This window comes from Triticum urartu, chromosome 5A (assembly GCF_056163025.1).
Source record: "Triticum urartu cultivar PI428250 chromosome 5A, HENAU_Tu73, whole genome shotgun sequence".
Taxonomy (NCBI): Eukaryota; Viridiplantae; Streptophyta; class Magnoliopsida; order Poales; family Poaceae; genus Triticum; species Triticum urartu.
The window spans coordinates 577,448,045-577,471,026 of record NC_141877.1 but is presented as its reverse complement, the minus strand read 5'-3'; the positions used below and the strand labels follow the sequence as shown (position 1 = coordinate 577,471,026).

Genomic DNA, 22,982 nt, shown 5'->3' with positions numbered 1-22,982 from the left:
GCAGTCAATTGGCTACCCGGTGAAGAAGATATTTATTCCGATCAAGCTCCGGCCAGCTAGCAAAACCCTACCCACACGGTTAAGTTGCACAACCCACAAATACGTACGTACAACCAAACACGGCAATGCGTTCTTCATGAAAAAAAATTCAGAAAACAATCCAACGGACAGCTCGTTACCTCCAGACTTAGCATCCAATAACTCTGACGATATTGTCTTCCAAAAACGACGGCGAAAGATTTTGTCTCATCCTTTAACTAAGAAGTGAAAAGAGTTTTTTTTTCTTCACTCAAGCTCAACAGCCTGAATTACACAAAAAGATCACTCTCCCGGCATTAAATAGACCAATTTCTTGCACCCGGTTAACCAAAGCTTAGCCTCACATTTGATGGAAATGCAGCATGGGATTGGTGATGAAGTGCTCTTGCCAGAAGACACGGGTATTTCTTTAGTTCCAAATAGTGCAAGTAATAAGTCTGGTGAGGTACGCCATAGCTTTCTACTAGGATGCTCTTTACTGAAAGGGTTGACCCACCATTCTTTGAGAGAGTGCTTCAGGGCTCATTCGGTTTGGAGGAAATCTAAACGCAGGAATTTGGAGTAGTATAGGAATTTGATAGGATGACACTTGCCACCCTAAAAAATTGACTTGCCTCGTTCCTACGCGCAAAATGAGCTTTGAGTGGATGTGTAATTTCCTCCAAAAGCATAGGAAATGAATAGTATTCCTATGAAATTCCTGTAAGCATTTCCTATAAACCGAATGCATATATAGGAAAATTTCCTCTGGAGTCCTTGTTCCCATGTTTTTCCTATAAAAATCCTCCAAACCGAATGAGGCCTCAGGGTAAAAACCGTTATAGCAACTTCGCAAGGTACTCTGACAAGATCACATGGTCAATACAAGAACAAACTACTATTTTGATGGACCGGATATGTTTTTTCAATAACTCTTTTTAGATACTTTTCAAATAACTCTATGTCCTTGAATAGTAACTTCTATTGTTTTTCACAGTTGAACCCCACGCCAGGTTATGTGGTTGTATGGGAAAAATAACTTAAGTGTTAAGATACTTCCAGAAAATGAATGAATTGGCACCATTCTATGGTTGCCATCAAACATCTTACTTTTTTTTTCCTGCGGAGCCATCAACATCTTGTTCACATTGTGCAATTACGAATTTAAACTCTTTACATTCTTATGAAATTAAGTGAATACATTAGGGGTGTCTTTAGAGAATGTTTTTAGATTAATTGTCCCCGCGAGGCCGCGACTCACATAGATTGTCAAATGTGAAAATCCGATAGTAAAAGAAGCATTATGGTTTGGATTGTGGGTAGTTGATAAACCCATGACCTTCAATGGATTAAAGTGGAACAATTCTCGAGCTGTAAAACATTTTTTCTTCTGAAATCACATCAGTAGTGCTAGAGAAGATCTATCTCCGTTAATTTCTTGTCTATGGCATTCCTCATAGTACTAGATTAAGAATAAATAGTATAACAATTTTCACATGTATATTATTTGCTTAGTACCGGCCACAGGACTGACGATGGAGATTAGCGATGTGATATAGTAGACTCTATGAACTATGACCAGGTTTATTTGGTTCCTAAAGTATAAAACATGATAAGCATATCCTTAAATTTAAATGTGGTTTCTCCCAACTCAATGCACATAGACCGAGGATACGGTGGTCAGATCAAGCATAAGCCAACGAAAAAAATAATTGAAAAAGGAAGGAAAATGAAAAGAATATGGAGATTAATTGAAAATAAACTATTTTTGTAAATGGAGAAACACCATACTCCATTTAAAAGCAGAAAACATAATGGAAAAATCTATGTATTTTGCAAAAAATGTGAATGATGGAAAGAAATATAGAAAATAATAAAATGTATACTGTTATAGAAAAATCAATGGAAAATCACAGACAATTTAGAATGTTAATAGAAAATCCCCATATTTCCTTTTTTCCATGGATATTCATGAGTTCATTGCCTCCTTTTTTAACACTTTTCAATAATTTGTTGAATTCCTGGTTTGGCTCAAAGATTTCATTTTAAAATAAATTCCCAAATGGTCAACAAATGTTTATTTTCATTCTCCTAAACTTCTTTTCTTTGTTTTTTTATTAGTTGGGCTATAAAGTGTGTCAAAATCCCAACACGGCCTAATGAAACCCCTTTAAGTCGGCGAGGACCAAGTTTTTTTTTTTGAAGTTGAGAGGGTTTGTGTAATTTTAGAGTTAGATGACAAAACTGTTGTAGGCAAGCAGCAAGGGACTTTTGTAATAACAATTTTAGTAGTTTGAATTGCATGATCCATGAATTTGGTACTACTCCTACCTCCATTCGAGTTTGGTAGGCAAGAGAGCCATGTCTGTAAAATCAAGACAATTAGTAATTGGTCAGAACTTAATCCACCTATTTCACCGACACCCATTCGAGTTTTGTAATAACAAGTGACGTTTGAGCTTTGCTGATGGACTTTGCATACAATTCTATATTGGAGCTTCATTGTGTGCAAGGTAATCACACCATGATATTTTAGGAATTTCATTAGTTTTATGAATGGCCTTGCAAACCTCATCGGAGAGAAAGTACCTTTCTCGTTGAAACGATAAGAGCTTAGCTGGGTGCACGATACGAGCGTGAAGCAGAAGCTTCTGGAAATATCCCCTCTCATCGTTTGCGTCACTGACCTTTTTTCAGTTGCGTGTAGTCCAAAAGCCTTGCCAGAGTTTTCATGTACGTAGGTCGGTATGTAGCCCCCAGTTCGGGAGCGAGACGCGCGAGGTGGGAGCACCGGAACGGCGCCATGCCGCGTCTCGTCATGGGCGACGGTACGCGTGGCGCGCCGGCGGAGCAAAGTTGACGGACTTCACGTGGCCGCATGGGCCGTAGCTTGCTATACGTGTAGGTTCAGTGAACGGGCGCGGTTTGTTTGTGTGCATTCATCGTTCCGTCATCTTCTGTTGGTGAACGTAATAACGTGTGGTGGACTCTCGCTGCATCAGTTGGCTCACCCCCTAAAACCAGACATGAATCGTGCGTGGACGCATGGACACGTCCAAACAGTACTACGGTAGTTTTCATGCATGCATGTACCTTTCGGTTAGTGACCAATTTTATACGTGATCATGTTGAAAACGAGTAATGCTACACGTACAAACGAGTTACAAGCTTTTACAAAGAGAGTTAATTTGATTAGTCAATAGATGGCGAGGCGGCCCACCCTCCTGAAAATCAGGGGGGACAAGTTTATGATTGGTTAGTAGATGGAAAAAATTCTAGTCAGCGTGTAATTGCATGTAACTCTTTGTATGTTTAGCATTATTGGTCGAAGACATGATGTTTTAACTTTGAGATTTGAAGAATCGCGCATGCATGCAAATCTACGGGGGTTTAAAGAAGAACGTCAAACCCGGAAGCATTATTGTCCATAGTATTCGAAAGAGCTAATATCATCGAAAGTCATAGAACTTGCGTTCGATGTTCAGTTTAGTGCTAAAACTTTAAAAATATGGAATTGTGGTCATCCAACTTGTCCCCGCGTGCAAATACGGTGACATCATCCATATATAGACGCATATTATGCTTATGTGGCATGCCAACGTTGCCATGGCCACTGTGAGTAACCGGAACAACACAATGCTACGTGTGATGTGTTCATGTTCTTTTTACAGATACACCCCGCTGTGTGTTTAATTGTAGGCTCCTCACCTGCACGTCTGGGCTTTTTTTTCTCGATTCCATTTTTCCAGGTGCCACCGAAAAAACCAGTTTTCAGAAAATCTCAGATTTTTTAACCATAAAGTTTTAAATCAAATTCGAATTGAAAAACTGGTCCAAGATATGAGAAGATATTTTGTTATTCTGTTCAGAGAAATCCCGATGGTCACTAAACCTCGTGCCAAAATTTCAAATGTATTTTTTGAATTTAAACATCCAGAACTATATCAAATAAGATTTGTGTGCACACAATCATACAACGCAGTGCATAGTTCGGGGACACAGCTCCTCTGACGTGCCGTGACGCCCACTGACATGTGGCTCCGAGCCCATGCGTCAGTGGCGCAGCGGCAGTGGGCCGTACATCAGAGGATCTGCCTCATAGTTCGGTGCCACATCTTTTTTTGTATTACCCATGGTCACTTGATTGATTTCAATGGTCTCTATCATTAATTTTAGCCGATATTTATTTGAACTCCCAAGCTGGGGTCACCTAGTAGATGCGCATTACTAACCGCTGGAATCGTGCATAAGCTTTGCTCTTTTCTAGGTTCGCTTGTATATTTTAATGCCAAAAAAATGTTTGAATAAATTCGGTCGAAAAAACTGAAATTTCTGAGATTATCCAGAAACTGTTTTTTCTGGCCCATACTGAGAAAAAATCGGTATCGAGAAAAAGAAATGTTGGATACGGGTAGCCGTCGTTGCCAACATATAAAATTATGCATTTCTCCTTAGACACATGAATAAGTATGAATTTCGAAATGGCAACAAAATTCGCTCACCCTCAAATTTTCCTTATGGGTGTCTTAGCAAAAAAGTATATTATTTGTTTTTTGCCATGGTAAAAAATATATTATTTGTTGGGTTGACCAATATAATACAATATTCATCTCATTATTAGCAAGGCAAGGACGCCTTGTGTGGGTTGTTAGCACATGTGACAAGACTGAATTTGGTGGCTGGCTCGATAGCTCACATCACGATTTTTTCTTGAATCTTTTCTGAAAAAAATGACGTCACATCTAGCACTTCTTTTCTACAAAAATGATATCACACCTAGCGCCTCCACCACCAATAGTCACCGACAGTGGGCCATGTACGTGTGGCCTGCCACACGGCAGCGGATTGCCCGCATACGCACTTTGTGACTGTATTTGCACGAGAACGCAAGTTAAGTGATGACAAATCCGTATTTTTAAAGTTTTAACACCAAACCGAACATCCAGAACAAGTTTTATGACTCCTGATGATATTACTTCTATTCGAAAGCATGCATGCAAGTCCGGAACCTTTCTTGTCTATAGTGTTCGCAGTACTTGCGTGCATATGGAAACCAGCTGACATGCATTACTAGACTAGAAGCCCCATCATAGGTTGTCGTGAGAACACTCGATTTACGAGATACGTACTCCATATGCATAGAAATGACAAGCCGTTTCACGACCCTATCGATACGCATAGAAACTTGCACTTGTACGGTGCGTGGAATATAATACGGCGTTCACTATTCTAACCAGCCTCATGAACGTGCCCGTCTCCGAACCACATGATGCCTGATCAACGGACCTCGCCGCTCCACGGAATCGATCGCAGATCAGTCCAAACAAGGAGCAGGTGCCAGTTCGGAGCGCGCGATCATGCAGGCGTCGCCAAGAACGCCAAAGGAGACAAACGACACCATTTCCCAGGACCATGCATGCATAAACACTCCCACCAATCGAGCGGGTAGCAGGGCCGGGGCGTCGCCTACCGGCCCGGCAAGCCAGCGAGGTACGTCCCGCGTGGCGCCGTGCATGCACGCGACGACGGCGAGCCGGTCGCCGCCTTCGGCCACGTCGGGTGGCGCCGCGCACATGCATGCCGCGCTGCCCGGACAGTGGGGCGCCACCCGCGCTGCATGACAGGCCACTTGGTCTGGTCGCCCAGCTGAGCAAATAATTCCCAGGGGGGTTCCCACGCACCAAACAGACACATCCGAACCCCAGCGTCGTGGCCTGTCGTCGCGCCGCCCGTTGCTCCATCGGCCATCGCCTCTGCGGACTTTCGCTGGAGGAAGGTGAGCTCGAGTTCGCCCGATAGACCGATGCGCACGCCACGGTGGTTGCAGAGAGGGTGTGCTGTGTAGATCTTGTCGCCGGCGCGTCGGGCCGGAGGGCGGCACGAATCTTTGGACGTCAGGCCGGCCGCGTATCTCAACGTGGCCAAATGCGTTCAGGTGGTATATATTACTCGCGTTTGGTACGGGGGATGATTGGCCCGCGCAAACCGTAAGCGTCGAGTTGTGCTATCGGTCGTATAGTGGTATAGCCTGTTTTCTAGGTGCTGGGTTTGCTGGTTTTGTTTCAGCCAGGTTTAAGTAATGTTCGAACCCCGTTGATCTCGGGAAAATGGTGCTAGTACCGTGCAAGTTTAGTACGGCTGGAAACAGAATACAGGCCAGTGGCATCAAATGGGTTGACTTGACAACTCAACGGTGCTAGATGCATTGTGTCAAACCTGTCTGGAGGGTGCGTAGTATTTGTTCTACTTTTTTTTGTCTCTTTAGAATATTTTATCAACCTAATTAGATGTAATGTTTGTTACGATGAGTGTGCTTAACACGGAGCAAATATCACTACATCCCAACTATTATCGCTAGGGTTTCGCAAAACCATAACTTTCAAAAATTATCAAGTTGTTTCACAGGATCCATTTTTCTATTAGAATGTTTGACACTATTCCTAACTAGGGTTTCCTAGTATCCCGCCGGCTCCACCGTCGATCTACCTCCTTCTGTGGCCTTAGGGCCAAGGGACACGGTGGATTCTGGTCCTTGCCGGCCAGAGGACTCCTGCTTCTCTTTTTGGTGTTTTTTAGAATTTGTTTAGGGTTTGTATCTTCTTAGGAGGCGAGCCGGCGACGGCTCCTTGAAGATGAAATGAGGTTCTCCCTGTCTTGCTCCCGCCCCGGTAGTGAGTTCAGTGTCGTCGAAGGGCGTGTGGAGACGTGTCTCCGGCGGATCTCGTGAGATTTGGTTGGTGTTTATCTTTCGTAGATTCGGTCTTTGTCGTCTGCGTTCGTGTGTCTATGGGTTGGATCCTTACGATCTACGCTTCTCTTCATGAGGACTGTTGCTGTTCTGGTGCACTGTTCTTTGGGGGCCTTAGCACAATGACTTTCCAACTGTCTACTACAAGAAGATTTGCTCGACTCCAATGAGGGAGGGGTGGAGATGGTGGCGCACCTTCTGCTCGTTCCAGTGCTTGTAGCCGTCGCTATGTGATCTATGGACATGGATGTAATTTTTGTTCTGATGTTCTTTCTACTATCCGAAAAAGGCTTTCGCCCCGCTTTATGTATAAAGCAACCACCAGAGCCACAAGGTCCAACAAATCAACAAGGTTCACGTTGCACATACACGCACAAACACACGCAGTAGCACACGCACGTCCAGACGGGATTCTGCTGAAAGCACAACTCAATAAGCCCTAGATAAAAAACAAAAAAACACAACAAGCGGCTCATACGGCACAAAATTATGATGAATAGATTAATGGTTTTTCCCGCACAAAAGTATGTAATGCTTGTTACGATGAATGTCACGACACCACATATATTATGGCCATTTCACAAAATCATAAGTTTTTAATAAAATTATCATAAAATCACAAATTTTAGGGCAAGTAATTTCACAGAATCTAAATATTTTAGATTAAGATGTTTGACACTATTTCTAACACTACAAACCCAATAGTTGGTCCGCTACATGGAAAAAAAATTGATTCGCCTCCGTCAGACCGCCTTGAACCCCACTAGACACGTGCCAGAATTTTTTTGCATCTACAAAAACTCTACTATAGTTGTGGTCTGTGACACCCTAGCCATAATAGTTATGGTTTTACGATTATTGCAAAAAAAGTTAATGTTTTATGATATCTGCTCTAAACTGTGAGGTAATTTCCCTATGTTTGTATTTACAGCTAGTAAAACCACCAAATTAATATTGCTAGACAATCTTATTTTGTTTGTCAGATCACAGAGTGGCCTCGAACCACATCCACCTGGCCCTTGCGGGTTTGAGCAGGCAATGACAAGGACGAAGCAAGATGCCGATCTAGACCTTCAAAATAGAATGTGTTCATTAAAATACGCGCGTTTTGGTGTGTGGTCAGCCGTGGAAGCTTCAGGCATTCGTCTCCGATTAGGATCATTTTCAAATCTGTTGTGCTGACTAAATGGCCAAATCGAAGTAGTATATAAAAGACAAGGGTAGGAGACAGCATATGAAAGAGAGGCCATGAGGAAGAAATGACATGTTCCTAGTTTGGTACTCTGCTAGCACTGCAGAAAGTTCTAGTTTATGCAAACAAAGAATCGTTTTGTCGAGCCAATCTTGTCTGTATTTCAACTGCTGCTACTCCAAAAAAAATATACACACTAACTTAAGCAAGTAGCGGAGATGATATCATCACACATTTCCATCGTCGAGTTGATTGCATTGCTCCGCCAGATTAATGCAGTTTCAACAAATACAGTTCTATATGATGTTTTGTAGCTGTTTTTTCTTGTTTCTTGATTACTAGGTTGGTTAGCTCCTTGGCCTGTTGTAAAGATCTTAGTTACTGCTTCAGATAGTTAATTAGTCAGGCAGTATTGATTACTGAGATTCCTAGTAATGAACTCTTGTTTTTACCGTGCTGTGAACTAGAGCGAAGAGACACACATGATGCTAACAGGGAAGTGCTTGTTCTGCTGCCAGTGACACCATTGGCATATACGCAACGGCGATTCTCTCCAAGAACGCGTATGAAAGATGTTATGTTTTCATCATGTTACGGACCCGCCTTTCAGATGTGCATCTAGATATGGTTGACCTGGTGGACATGCTCCATCCATTAGTTTTTGAAGGTGTACTGCCTGCCTGGCTATAAACGTTTTGCACACCCAAAAATCTAGAAATGTAGCGAAGAAATGCATGATTGCGTTCGTGGACCAGCACATCCAGCACACATCCAGATATGCAAATTGAACAACCGCTTTCAACAGTACGTGCAAATATTAACGAGCTTGCAAATCGACATGTTCGTTAGAAAACAATAGTTTTGCAGAGAATCTTACTATCCTCGATTGTGTGATCCCTTTGTCATGCGTAGGTCTCAATCATCTCCTTCGTGCTAACCAAAGAAAACAGTTTATGTGAGATACCAAGTATCGTCGAATTATTAACTAGGACGCCCACCAGCAGCGACCAAAATGCACGATCGCACTCAGTAGTTACGTTCCAGCGTAGTAGAGCTGTGAATCAAATCAATTCAAATCACACCCATTTGGATGTATCCAATGTCCAAGAGGGGGGCAGTCTGGGGCCATGCATGGGGCAGCACTACTACCAGGCTACCAGCAACGCAAAAAGCGCATGCCAAGGTGCAGTGCAAGTGTTGCTAACATGCATGAAACCAACAATTCTTTCAGGTGTGCATGAATCCAACATCATGCATCCAATTGTCCTCGCTGTGGTGGCAACTTGCAACCGATCTGTGATAATCACTTGGCGGAATCAAAGGACATCGCCCAGGCTGGAAAGCCGGCCAACAAATGGGGATGCCACCGTGTGTGTGTGTGTGTGAGAGAGAGGGCCTTTGCTAGGTACCATGGCCTGCAATATGCGTTCAAGTTGTAGGTAGACGACAAGCTTGTGTGGCCCTTTGCTAGGGTTATTCCTAGAACCGGCACGAGCCAATGGTGTGGCTGTATATGTTTGTTTGATACCTATCTTTGGGTTTTCTTTTTCGATAAATACCTGTTTCAAAGTAAAGCCTACTACTCCCTCCGTTCCATATTACTCGTCGTTGATTTAGTATAAAGTTGTATTAAATCAGCGACGAGTAATATGGAACGGAGGAAGTACTATATGGCTACAGCTTAAAATACATGTGTAGTGTAATCTACGTACTGAAGAAGAGAATATTGGGTCGTCATGGTTGGCTTCGGACGGTAGTAGTAATAAGGAGGGCGACTGGCTGCTCAATAGCAGCATGAAAAGAATTGGCAGAAATTGTGGAAGGTGTATGAGCAAACCTTCACACTTTTGCGTTGCGGCTGCACAGATCTTCATTACCAACTGGAGAAGAGAGAGCACGACATAACATGACGTCATGACTCCATTGCCGGTCTGCTCGATTTGCAACGCAGTGCATGCCACCCTTACCGGAAAAACGAGAAGAAGCCCACTGGGTATAGCGACGAGCAAATGAAACCTCAGTCCACCTGTCGCTCAAAAGAAACATGGCTGGATAAAGCAATGCAAGGAATCCAGGACCGAAGCAACTATACTCAGCCAAATCCAATCCTCAAACCCTCTGATACGAGTCAAGAGAGTAGGGAACTTCCCCCGGCAACAAGATGGTGCTCGGCCCGAAAACCGCGCCAAAGCACGGAGTCGGGGAAAGCACGACACCACAAATTTGCGGAGGCGGCCCAAATTCTTGCAATGTATTTCTGAAGACGTATATGACTCCATAAAAATTGTGTAGGTTCCCAAATTTGAGCGAGAGATGCCCCAATTTCTGCAATATATTTCCAAAATCATATATGCTATATAACTTACATAGGGATATGACGGTCATCGCGCTCCACTCCGTCGGCCGAGCACCCGCCCCCGGGTCCAGGACTCCTCCCACAGAGGAACGCCGCCTGCAAGGGATTCTCGTCTCACTCCACGGTCACCACCGTCGTCCTCCTCATCCACAGCTTCTCTGCTCCGCTGGACTGTCGATCCGTCCAAACGAGGACTGATTTCCCGCTGGTGACGAACCCTAACTTGCTTTTATTACTGTCCGGACAATTTCGACCTCGTCTTCTCTTTCCTTTATGTGAGCAGCCTAACCCACACACTCGAATCCACCCGCGTTTCCCGCGAATTCTTTCGCTTCCTGGTGAGCTGATGATAGATAGCAGTGAGTTCCTTTTCCAAAAAGAAAAACTTACATAGGGACACGAATTCCAGCAAGGTAATATGAGAGAGGCATGAATTATTGCAAGGAATTCAGGCCAGTGACCGAGCATACATACACCAATCATTTATACATTATCTACATTTTTGATGCGGGTGCAGTATTTACATTACATTGACATGCATATCTGTATGTGCATTTCCTCGTGCTTCTGACGTTTAAATTAACAACGCCGAAGACGCGACTATTTCTACCACGGCCACCCCACACTCTCAGAAACTAGCTGCACACATCCACATATCAAACATTTGCCGCGCCCATCTCCGCGTCCCCGCCGTCCGATCTAGCATCAGCGGACGGGCCCACGCGTCAGTCGTGGCCAGGCGAGGCAGGGCTATGTGCAACGATGCGCCCCTTTTTTTTTTGGCAGTCTCGTGTACCATGCACCTCTAGTCCTCTACTCGCTCTCGGAGATGGCGGTTAAGTCGGGCGAGAACCTCGGCGGCGACCTGCCGCCTCGGTACGCCACCCTCCGCTTCTGCGCCACCGTCGGCTTCGCAGCGAACGTCGCCAAGGTGAAGGCATCCTCGGCCGAGTAGTCCTCGTCGGACGGCGCGAACACGAGCGGCGCCACGGAGCCCCGCCGGCGCCGGCCGCCGGCTGACGACACGGTGGAGGCCCTGACGAGGGCGGCGCTGGCCTTGACGGCGAGCGAGGCCACCTCCTCGGGGGCGAGGCGGCGGCGCAGCATCTCGCTCGGGAGCACGAAGTAGATCTGCCCCGGCTGGAGTTCCTCGCCGCCGGCCACCGCCGCGACGGAGCCCTCGAACCCCATCCTGTCGGCGTCGCACAGGAACCACCCCTTCTCGCCGACCTCCTCCAGCGCGAGCGCCGCCGTTGCGGGCGGCGAGTACTCCCGGAGCTCGCCGCTGGGGAGAACCACCCTGGCTGTCGCCGGGCCGTCGGCCGCAGCGTCGTATGAGACACACAGGCCCATTTCCCCGCCGTACGCCCCTGTATGTCTCTTGGTCGTCGCGTGTGTGCTGCTGCTAGCGCTAGCTTCTGTCTGGTTCTTCCTGCGCTTCTCTTGTTTGCGCTGTTGGTGTGGTAATGTAAATGTAATGCGTGGGGTGCTTGCTGCCGGAGACGGCAATGGCATATATAGCGGAGCGGCAGAGGGAGACGCAGCGGGGAGGCAGAGGGAGCGTTGTCGTGTAGGCGGGAGTGGGGGCAGCACAGCCTGGCTGGAGGTTTGTTGCGGCCAGCGGATGCCGTGGAGCCGTGGACTCGGCGGGCTTTTCGTTGCGGTCACAGTCAATTGGCTACTCGGTGAAGAAGATATTTATTCTGATCAAGCTCACGGTGAGCTCCGGCCTGTACGCGGTTAAGTTGGACTGCGTACATGGCGTATCCGCCCAGCCTTTACGCGGGAATGGACGGACTACAAGTTACAACGAAACATGGTGAGGTACAGTCCAAATATGTACGTACAATCAAACGCGGCAATGCGTTCTTCAGGAAGAAAAAAAACACATTCAGGAAACAAACCAGCAAGACAGCTCACTGCCCCCAGATTAGCATCCAACGGTTGCGAAGAACGAATGATTCAATGACTGTGAGTGAGGTTGTACAACGGTGTACTCCCTCTATAAAAAAATATAAGAGTGTATAGATCACTAAAATAGTAATCTAAACGCTTTTATATTTCTTCACGGAGGGAGTAGCTTGCAACTCGGAGCAGAAGTTTTACTAGAAGTGGCGTATTGAACGATGTAATCCTTTTTAATCATCAATAAAGTGCGCCAAGAGGCTTCCTTAAAAAAAAACAACTTGACAAGATCACAATGTAAATGTCACATCGAACTGCTGTTTTGATGGATCAAAATGTTCGTTTCGAAAAAAATGTTCATTCCAAACAACCATGTAGCTAAGCATGCAACTTTCCCTTCCAGATTTTATCGGGGAACCCATCGATTCACTATGTGCCACGAGATTAGCAGCATATATTAGCTAAGTGATATATGGAGGCGGACCAAGAGCACACGGAGGCGCACCTCTCTGTAATCTGAACCACAATCGATGTCCATTGGGATACAGATTGAAATCCTTTTTAGTTTCGCTACTGAACCAATACAATTTTAATACTCACATGACATTGTAGAGAAGTAAAGGCGAGTTGCTTTTTGAATTGTTAATGGTACAATATGCCAGAAGTAAATGTGCATTGACTTTATGTCCACACATGGTTAATTCATGCGTGTTGGCAGAGAAAGGATGTCAGATAATTACTACGTAATAAATGTGTTGCAGCTCGCAGGTATGCCACGGTTTAATAAATGAAACCAAACGGCAGTATGCAATGTAATTAGGATTAATTCATCTTTGCTGGACCATGAAGATAAATGGTTACATACATCTGCACTAATAAATCAGTAGGCAACGTCAGTAAAACATAACTTTTTTATGGCAGAAAAAGTCCTGAGATTAGTATAAGTATTTTTTCTAGAATTATTATCATTGAGTTCTCATGTTTCACTAGAAATAAAAAATGAAAGACATAATTTCATGAAATTTGTACCTTGAATTTTCCAAGAATTGCAATACTGAATTATCATTCTTTTTTATTTGAAATTTAACAATCATGAAATCCAGTATTTACTTTAATTATCCCATGACAAGATTCTCAGTTTATTGAAGAGACATAACTTAATGGAAATATATTTGATTTCACATTTCCTAAACCTTGGAAATTATTCAAATGCATTAAACATAAATTATTTTCAAATTTGAAACGATATACAATTTTAAAACTGGTACAAAAACAGAAACTTGTGAAAGATATTTTTAGAGTTCAAATAATATTGCATTTAGAAAACTTGGGACAAACTGAATATTAGATGTGTTGCATGACTCAAAACTCTGAGATCAACAAAATCTACATGCATGTGATTCACAAGTTAATGAGTCCTTGTTGGTTGTTGGGGGTTGGCACGAGAGCATGGGGAGGAGTGGGGTAGGAGAGGGACAGTCTGCGCAGACAATATCTCCTTATACTACTTATACAAGAAAATATAGAGCGAACTATAACAAAGAATGCAAGCATGCTAATATAGCGGTGCAAATCCCTATGCATATTGAATGGTGAGATATCAAGGAAGGTAGCCCGCAAGTGCTCCTATGCATTATCGAGTGATATATAGTCTATCGACGGATGGCCAAGTTTTTTTTTGGTTCCTAACCATAAAACATGATAAGTGTATCCTCAACTTTAGAAGTGGTTCGAATTTCTCATCCAGCTCAAAAGCAGTTTGATCGATGCAAGGGGTAAGATCTAGACACGCCAATAACAAAAAGAACCCGTGAAAAAGCAAATAATTAAAAGGAAATGCATATTTACTGAAATAAACTATTTAATGAAAAAACATGATGCTTCATTTTTAAAAGATAAAATGGTAAAATCTAGAATGGGATAGAGAACGTGAAATAAAAACCTGCTAAATCTACGCCATTATAAGAAAATCACAAAAACCCTGATAAATCTACGCTATTCGAAAAAAAACAATTGGAAACCCTAATGAACATTCTTGAAGAATATCTAATATTTCCTGATTTTCCATGGCTATTCATGAACTTATCGCCTTAAATTTTTATTTATATATCTTAGTGTTTTGTGACTTCTCCATATTATCTTCAAATGTTGATTTTTCTCTAAGGCTTCATTTGTTAAATAAATTTCCAATTTCATAATCCTCTGTTTTTAGAATTTCCTTTGTTGTCTGAGTTTGCGAATGTGTGAAAATCATATCGCATCCTGCTCAAACCCCTTTTAAGTTTATGAGGGCCAAGTTTTTCTTTTTTGAAAATTGAAAGTTCATCTAGCTTTACCCCCCAAAAAAAAGTTCATCTAGTTTTAGAGCTTAGATGACAAAACGTTTCCAGGGACAAGAGTGTGAACGTTTGAACCGCAGAGCTCATGAATTAAGTACTGATTCTTACTCCCTCCTTTCCGGTTTACAAGGCTCAATTCAAAAATCTCACTAACCAAGGTAGATGATGAGTGGTGGAATATTTTTTGTAGTTTACAAAAGCACCCAATTAATGCTCTTGTTTTCCTCAAAAAAATTATGTTTACGAATGCATTAATTACAATGCATGCATGCATAAAGTGCATGCATTGGTCAGTTTTCTTTTAACACTTGCATGCAATGATTTAATGCACCTTGAAGTTTGAAAATGTGATGGGGAATAACCAAATTGAACCTTATAAAATAGAAAAACTAAAATTTTGAGACAAGCCCTATAAACCAAAAAGGAGGGAGTATGTTCTAGCATCGTATTCCTCTGTCATTCCTGTATCCTCTGCCATTCATGTGGTTTCTTCAACTCCAAACCGAGCGGGGCCTCAGATTTGTTAGGCCAGAGAGCCAAGTTGGCGAAAAGACCTATACGAGCGTGTTGCAGAAGTTTCTGGAATATCCCCTCGCATCGTTTGCGTCAGTGAGCTTTTTCGGTTGCTGGTAGGTGGAAAGCCTAGGCAAAGCTTTTGCGTTAGAGCTAGCTCGCATGTACGTAGGCATGTAGGCACATGTCGAGTCTAGCGTGTAGCGGCGCGTAGTCTCCTATCCGGGAGCGAGGTGGGTGCGCCGGAGCGGCGCCATGCCGCGTCCCGTCATGGGCAACGGTACGCGTGGCGCGCCCGGCGGACCAAAGTTGACGGACTTCACGTGCCCGGCCGCATGGGCCACTGGTCTGATTCGATTTAGCTTGCTAGCCATACGTACGCGTAGGTTGTGTCAACGGCCGCGGTTTGTCTGTGTGCGTGCATGGTTCCGTCATCGTCCGTTGCCGAGCGTAACAAAGCGCGGTGGACTCTCGCAGTCTCGCTGCATCTGTTGGCTCACCCCCTTAAAACTAGACATGAATCGTGCGTGGATACGTCCACCCAGTACTGCGTGCGTGTAAGTGTAACCTTCCTTCGGTGCCAATTTTAAACGGGACGAGAATACGTAGAAGCCGTGTCTTAACGTTGAGATTTGAAGGGTCGCACATGCATGCAAATCTACGGGAGTTTCACTTCAAAGAACAACGTCAAACCACAGAGGCATGCCGGGAAGCTTTCTTGTCCACAGTATCGAAAGCAAGCAAGCATGCATGCATGCCCATAACCTTTCTTGTCCATAGTTCCTACAGTACCTGTGCGCACATGGAAACCAGCTGACATGCATTACCCATCATAGGTTGTCGCAGGGGCGTACCCATGTTGAGCCACCCGGGTGCACAGGACACCAGGTGCAGGAATTTTTCTTTGTAAATTTAATGCAAACTATAATGAAGGACACCCCATTCTTAGATGAATATTGTGAGTGATTATATGATGGGACACCGGATCATTTTCTCTCTAGGTCCGCCCCTGGGTTGTCGTGTATCATACTGTATCAGATAACACATGCATGCTCCGCTGCCCGGACAGTGGGGCGCCAGCCGCGCTGCACGACGGGCCACTTGGTCCGGTCGCCCCGGCCGGGCCAATGATCCCAGGGGTTTCCCACGCACCAAAGCGACACATGCTCCTCCGCCTCCCGGGAAGCCCCGGGTTTGCAGCTCGCGCCTTCGCCTCTGCAGAGCAGAACTTCCTTGAACTTTCGCTGGAGGAAGGTGGGCTCGACCGGTGCACACGCCACGGTGGTTGCAGAGGGGGTGCGTGGTATAGATCTTGTCGCCGGCGCGTCGGGCCGGAGGGCGGCATGGCGAATCTTTGGACGGCAGGCCGGCCGCGGATCTCAACGCGGCCATATGCGTTCATGGGGTGTCGGGGTTTATTAACTCGCGTTTGGTACGGGGGATGATTGGCCCGCGTGTCCGTGCACCCTAAGCATCGTATTAGTGGTATGGCAATGTTTTCTAGGTGCTGGGTTGGTCATCCGTTGCTGGTTTTGTTTCAGCGAGGTTTAAGTAATGTTCGAGCCCCGTTGATCTCGGGAAAATGGTGATAGCACCGTGCAAACTTAGTACGGCTGGAAACGGAATATAGGCCAGTGGCACCAAATGGGTTGACTTGACTACTCAACGGTGCTCGATGCATTGTGTCAGCCTGTCGCCCTGTCAGGTGGGTGTTTGTTCTATTTTTCTGTTCTCTTTAGAATATTTTATCAACTTAGTTAAATGTGTTGTTTGTAATGATGATGTGCTTAACATTTTCTTTTGAGGAATATGATGTGCTTAACATGTACACCAAATATCACAAAACCACAACTATAGTGGCAAGACTTCCACGAAATCAGAACTTTTATAAACATTTGTCAGAAAATCACAAATTTCAGGGTAAATTACTTCACAGAATCCAAATCTTTTGGATTAAGATGGTTGTGTGCATCACGAGATGCAGAGGTTGGGGGGTATCCTCCTTTTCAAAAAAAAAAACTTTCCGACTAAGATGCTTGACATTATTTTTGGCATCACACATCCACTAGTTGGTCGGCCACATGGCGAAAGAGTAATTCCTTCTAGATCGGACCGCCTTAAACTTGACCAAAACTGTGCAAAAATAAATGTTGATGCTTTGAGTTTTTGGGCCATAAGTTGAGATTTTGAATGCTCTGACCAATGTTGTTGATATTCTAGAATTTTCTGGGCAATTTTAGTTTTAGGCCAAATTTGAACCAAACCTGTAGCTGAAAAACAAAGACTAAAGTTTCTCTCAATTTCTTGAGCGGGTTAAAAATTCTCAGATGTTCAGTTTAAGGTTGTTGATTTACTAGAACTTTTTTTCTCAAAATAATTATGCTACTTGAAATTTTTAGCTAAAAAATGCAGACAACACTTTGGTCGTTTTCCAAAAAAGTTGGTATAACTATTCTTCCAGCCTTTCGAAAAAGCATCTTAGGTCGGGAAGTACTCAAGGCGGTCCCACAAAATACCAAGTGAAGTTACTCTTTTTCCACATTGCGGCTTACTGGTGGGTCCGGAATGTCATGAACAACGTCAAAACTCAAGCGTCCTAATATGAAAGATTTGAGTTCTGTGAAACAAGTTACCATACAAGTTATGATTTTCTGATTAAAAAGTCTACTATTTGTGATTTTGTGGCACTCTAGCCACAAACTGGTTATGGTTTTATGATATTTTTGCTCTAACATGTAAGATAATTGCCCCGACTTTATATTTACAGCTAGTAGAACCAACAAATATTGCATATACAAGCCTAAGAATCTTATATGGTCTATGTCAGAGATGCAGGGTGGCCTCGAGCCACATCCACCAGTCCCTATCGGGTTTGAGGAGGCAATGACAAGGATGAAGAAAGATGCTGCTCTAGATCTTCAAAATAGAATGTGTTCGTTAAAATACACCCATTTTGTTGTGTGGTCAGCCGGGGAAGCTTTGGACATTTGTGTGTAATTAAGATCATTGCCAAATCTGCGGTGCTGACTAAATAGCCAATGCGAAGTTTATAAAATGCATGGAAAGGAGACAACATACAAGAGGAGAAGCCACGAGGAAGAAATGACATGTTCCCGGTTTGCTACTCTGCTAACCCTACAAAAGGTTCTCGACTTCTGTTTACCTAAAGTGGAGGTTGCTTTATCAGCGTTGTAAAATAGGTTTCCTACAAATTTTGGTGGTGGGTTTTCTTCACCTTTTCTTCTATGAACATATAGTATGCACGCTCGTGCGTATTCTAGAAAAGAAGTTCTCGACTTCTAAATTTATGAGAACAAAGAATCGTCTTGTCGAGCCAATCTTGTTTGTATTTCAACTGGATCCTACACTAACTCCCGAGGCGATAGATATTATGACACATTCTCATTGTCGAGTTGATTACATTGCTCCGCCAAATACAGTTTCAACAATTGTACTTCTTTATACTGTTTTTTTAGCCGTTTCTTTATCTTTCTTGGTTACTAGCTGGTTGGCTCCTTGGCCTGTAGTAAAGATCTTAGTCACCGCTTCAGATGGTTTAATTAGTCAGGCAGTATTTTATTACTGAGATTCCTAGTACTAAAGAACTCTTGCTCTAATAACTTTATTTACCGTCCTAATAGGAACGTACTTGTACATTGTACTGCTGCCAGAGACAGATTTGGCATATACGCAGAGACGATTATTCCAAGAACGCGTTCGTATTAACGCTTGTGCATCTAGATGTGGTTGACCCAAGGACAATGCTGCATCCATTAGTTTTTGAGAAGGCCTGTAGTGTACTGTGTTCTTGGTTATAAACGTTTTGCACACCGAAAACCTAGAAATGCATGATTGCATCCAGTGGCGGAGACGGGGGACCAGCAGGGGCCCTGGCCCCCCTAAGATTACAGATTTTTCTGCTAATTACTAGATGAACAGTGTACATTTTATACAAAAATACATGTATTAGTATTGTTTGGCCTCTGTTATTGAAACTTTGAGTCATTTGACCCCCTGATCCTTAATTCCTGGCTCCGCCACTGATTGCACCCGTGAACGAGCACGTCCAGCACACATCCAATTTTGCAAGTGGACACCCGAATTCAACTGTCATGTGTCCAATAATGGGAAGGATGCGAAAACAGTGCTATAATGAACTTGCAAATCTGTTCGTTAGGAAAAAGAAATACTTTCTCCGATCCAAAATAAATGCCGCAGTTTTAAACTAAGGCTAGTTCAATCTTAATTCAAAGCTGCGCCACTTATTACGAATCGGAGGGGTAGTTTGTAGTGGATCTTACTATCCTTGAACGTGATCCCTTTGTCATGCGTAGGTCTCAATCATTTTTATTTTCCTGAGGAAAGGTGTCAATCATTTCCTTCGTGCTAATCGAAGAACAATGTTTAGGCGTTTAGGTGAGATACCGAATATCGTCCAAATATTAATTAATTAGGAAGCACACCAGCGGCGACTGAATGCACGATCGGAGGCAGTCGTTACGTGCCAGCGGAACGGAGCTGTGATGCGGATCAATCCAATTTGCACCTATCATTTGGATGAATCCAATGCCCAAGATTGAGACGGTCTGGGGCCGTGGCGAACGCCGCTACCACCACTACCAGCAAGGCAGAAAAGTGCATGCCAAGGTGGTGCAGCTGAGGTGACCCCAGCCAAATGGAAAAGCGCAGCGCAAGTGTTGCAACATGCATCAAAGCAGCATTGTTTTCTAGGTGTGCATGAATGATCGATCCAACATCATTCATCCAATCCAATCGTCCTTGCTGTGGTTGCAACAGATATGTGATATTGCTTGGCGGAATGCAAATGCAAGGACGGCACCCAGGCTGGAAAGCCGGCCAGAAAATAGGGTGGCCAGTGGCCACCGTGAGAGATGGACGGAATGCCGAGCGACCGCTCGGCCTTTTGCTGAGGAGAAGAATGAGCACGTGCGTATTTCTTTCTGCCGTAGCTTGCATGATCGGGGTCATGCGTTCAAGTTGCAGAGGTAGACGACAAGCTTGTGTGGCCCTTGGCTAGGGTTAATCCTAGAACCGGCACGAGCCAGTAGTGTGGCTGTATATGTTTGTTTTGTACCTGTCTACTTCTGTAGAATAATATGCCTATAGCACAAAATACGTGTATACTGTAATCAGTGTTGGGCCGTCATGGGGAGCGGCCTTTCATGTCGCTGTCTAGTTTACTAGTGGGTCATTGCACTTGAGAGCCGAGATTCACCTAAAAAAACAAACTTGAGCCGAGATAATCAAATTTACAACAAAAGATCGGCATACTATTATTGTATTACAAGTTTACAACTGTAGGCAAATGAAAATTTGAGGCAACAAACGCATGAAGTATACGATGCAAAACTCAAGTAATATATATTGAGCATGTTTTCTCCAGGAGGTGTCTCATATTACATTTGTTTTTGCGAGTCACGTTACAGTTTTTAATAGAAAATAACAAGGATAGCTAGTGATGTATTTGCAAACATAAATGTGGTTTATGAAGGTACATCATAGCCTTGAACACAAAGAAGAATCACCGAGTAAAAATGGAAATTATTTCGTTCGAAAAAGAAGCTAGAGGAGTCTAAATATGGAAGAGTATATATAGAACAAAATAGAAGTCTGTTTTGAGTTTTGTGCAAAATATCTATAGGGCTTAAGCCCAACCATGAAATCTTCTAGATTTGACATGTGGCAAAAACTATGTAGCATAGAGAAGATCGAACGGCCGGTAGCACTCGGATTTGCCGCCTCTCTATCATTGGATCGGTTTCATCCAAAGGCTGTTATGTAGAATTATTCGTACACCATAGTGATTGTAAAAAAACGGCGGAGTGCGTCAAAATAGTGGAAGTTCCTGTTGGTCACTAATGCAACGAATAGTCTGCAAAGTACGTATACACAGGGAGCGTCTACTTGCCGACCCAACTACAGGAGGATGTGTGCATGAGCGACAACCGAATTTCTACCATTTTTGGGGGGTGGGGGGAGGGGGTTCTTTTTTATTCAGTTTTGTCTGATTTTCCCCTGGTTTTTTCCCTTTCCTTTTTATTTGATGTTTGAATTTTTTGAATAATTTCCTAACAATGTCACGGTTTTTTAAATCTCATGAACTTTTTTTAACTCATGATTTTTTAAATTCAGGAACATTTTAAAAATTCTTAAACCTATGAATATTGTTTGCAAACATATATTTTTCAAATCAGGAAAAGCAGGGTAGCCCGTAATCTAAAAGAGCAAACATTAACATGCTTTTCTTAAGAACAACACAACAATTTTTTTCTCTTAGCATGACGACTTCCCGACTGTCTACTACAACAAGTTGTGCCCGACTCCGGCGATGGAGGGGCGATGACGGCGGCACGCCTTCGGCTCGCTTCAGTGCTTGAAGTCGTCGCTAGGTGGTCTACGGATCTAGATGTAATTTTTTTTATTTCCGGTATTCGTTGTACTGCGATGATTGAAGATGAATAGATCGAAAATTTTCTCGTAAAAAAAAATCTCTTAGAAACCAACTGCCATGGGACAATGAGAGCATTATTGAACCTGGCCCACGTCGAAGTTTGTTGCTTAAGGCGATGAATAGAAACACCAGCAAATAATATCTAGAGCTATATATCACACGTTGCGTGGTGGAGTTCCGTCTCGCCTCTGACACGCGCTCTACTGGGCCGGCCTTTACTGTGATGGTCCTCTACTTGGCCATCTCACAAATAATATCTGCAGGTTGGCCGCCATACTTGGTTAGGCCATCCGGTGATTTTTTGTTCGTCCCTATAACAGCGGCGACATCATAATAAAGCTTGCAAGTTTACCTAGAAAAACCATGACATCTGCATTTTGTGCTCATCCCCAACCCGTGTGGCGCGAGAAGCCTTAAAGACCCGAAGCGTGTGCAAATCCTATTTCATGCGTACCCAATATGTCGCTTCGGGCCGCCTGCGCATTAGTGTGTCACATTTTATCTTCATCATTTTCTTTTTATTATTTTTAGAGGATTTTTAATATTATTCTTCCTCTTTTATTTACATTTTTGTTTCAATTTTTATAATTTTATTTATATTCTAAATTTTTATAATACAGGATGAACTTTTTTACAGCATCTGGGTCACAAATACATTATGAATATTTCTCGAATATGTGAACAAACATTTATACTCATGAACTTGTTTTTTCTTTTCCATAATATGTTTTTATTTTTTCTGAAGTACCTTTTTTCAATATGCAAAATAAAACGATTTATATATTCTTGCAACACATTCTTAAATTTTGTTAATCAAATACTTTTTTATTAAACAATTATAATTGTGGAACTAGTTATCAGCTTGACGCAAAGCTATCCATGGGTAAGTGGTGAACGATGAGCTTGGTAAGGTGGGGATTGAGGTGGATTATGGCATGTACGGTGGGTTATAAGACAATCTTATCTTGATCGTGCCATGTAATCTAGAAATAACAAAGAAGATGATGCACAATGGGTGGTCTCTTAATCTTATCTCTAGTTCATAAAAATGTGGTGAGGCATTTGTTCTTAAGAGATCATTTGTTAACTAAGAGAAGGCAAAGGCTTTTCGCGTGTTTCTCTTTCTTACACCTCAACATTTGTCCGACATGACACCCCTAAGATAGCACTATTGCACATGCCGGAATGTCTACTTTGCACCGATAAATCTCCACCAACAAATGGTCACCATTTTCCTCAGAAAATGAAATATGCGCTACAAAAACATAACATCCATCAGCCTATTACCTACATATGTTGTTCCGTCTTCAGCAGCCTCCTGTATTTCTGCAGAAACTCTCGAGACACTGATCTCTACAAATGCTGTACTGACCAGAAACGAAAACAAAATATAATAGAACCCTATTATGCAAAGAGCAGATCGTGTGGAAAGTGGAATG

General features: G+C 43.4%; 1 protein-coding gene across 1 annotated transcript; it reads right to left on the bottom strand.

Annotated features, from left to right (window-relative positions):
* Positions 1-10,748: 10,748 nt before the first annotated feature.
* LOC147973014 (uncharacterized) lies at positions 10,749-11,879 on the bottom strand. The gene has a single exon (XM_087521815.1). It carries the CDS (start codon positions 11,827-11,829, stop codon positions 11,128-11,130), a length of 702 nt encoding a protein of 233 aa, XP_087377941.1. The 5' UTR covers positions 11,830-11,879; the 3' UTR covers positions 10,749-11,127.
* Positions 11,880-22,982: the final 11,103 nt, after the last annotated feature.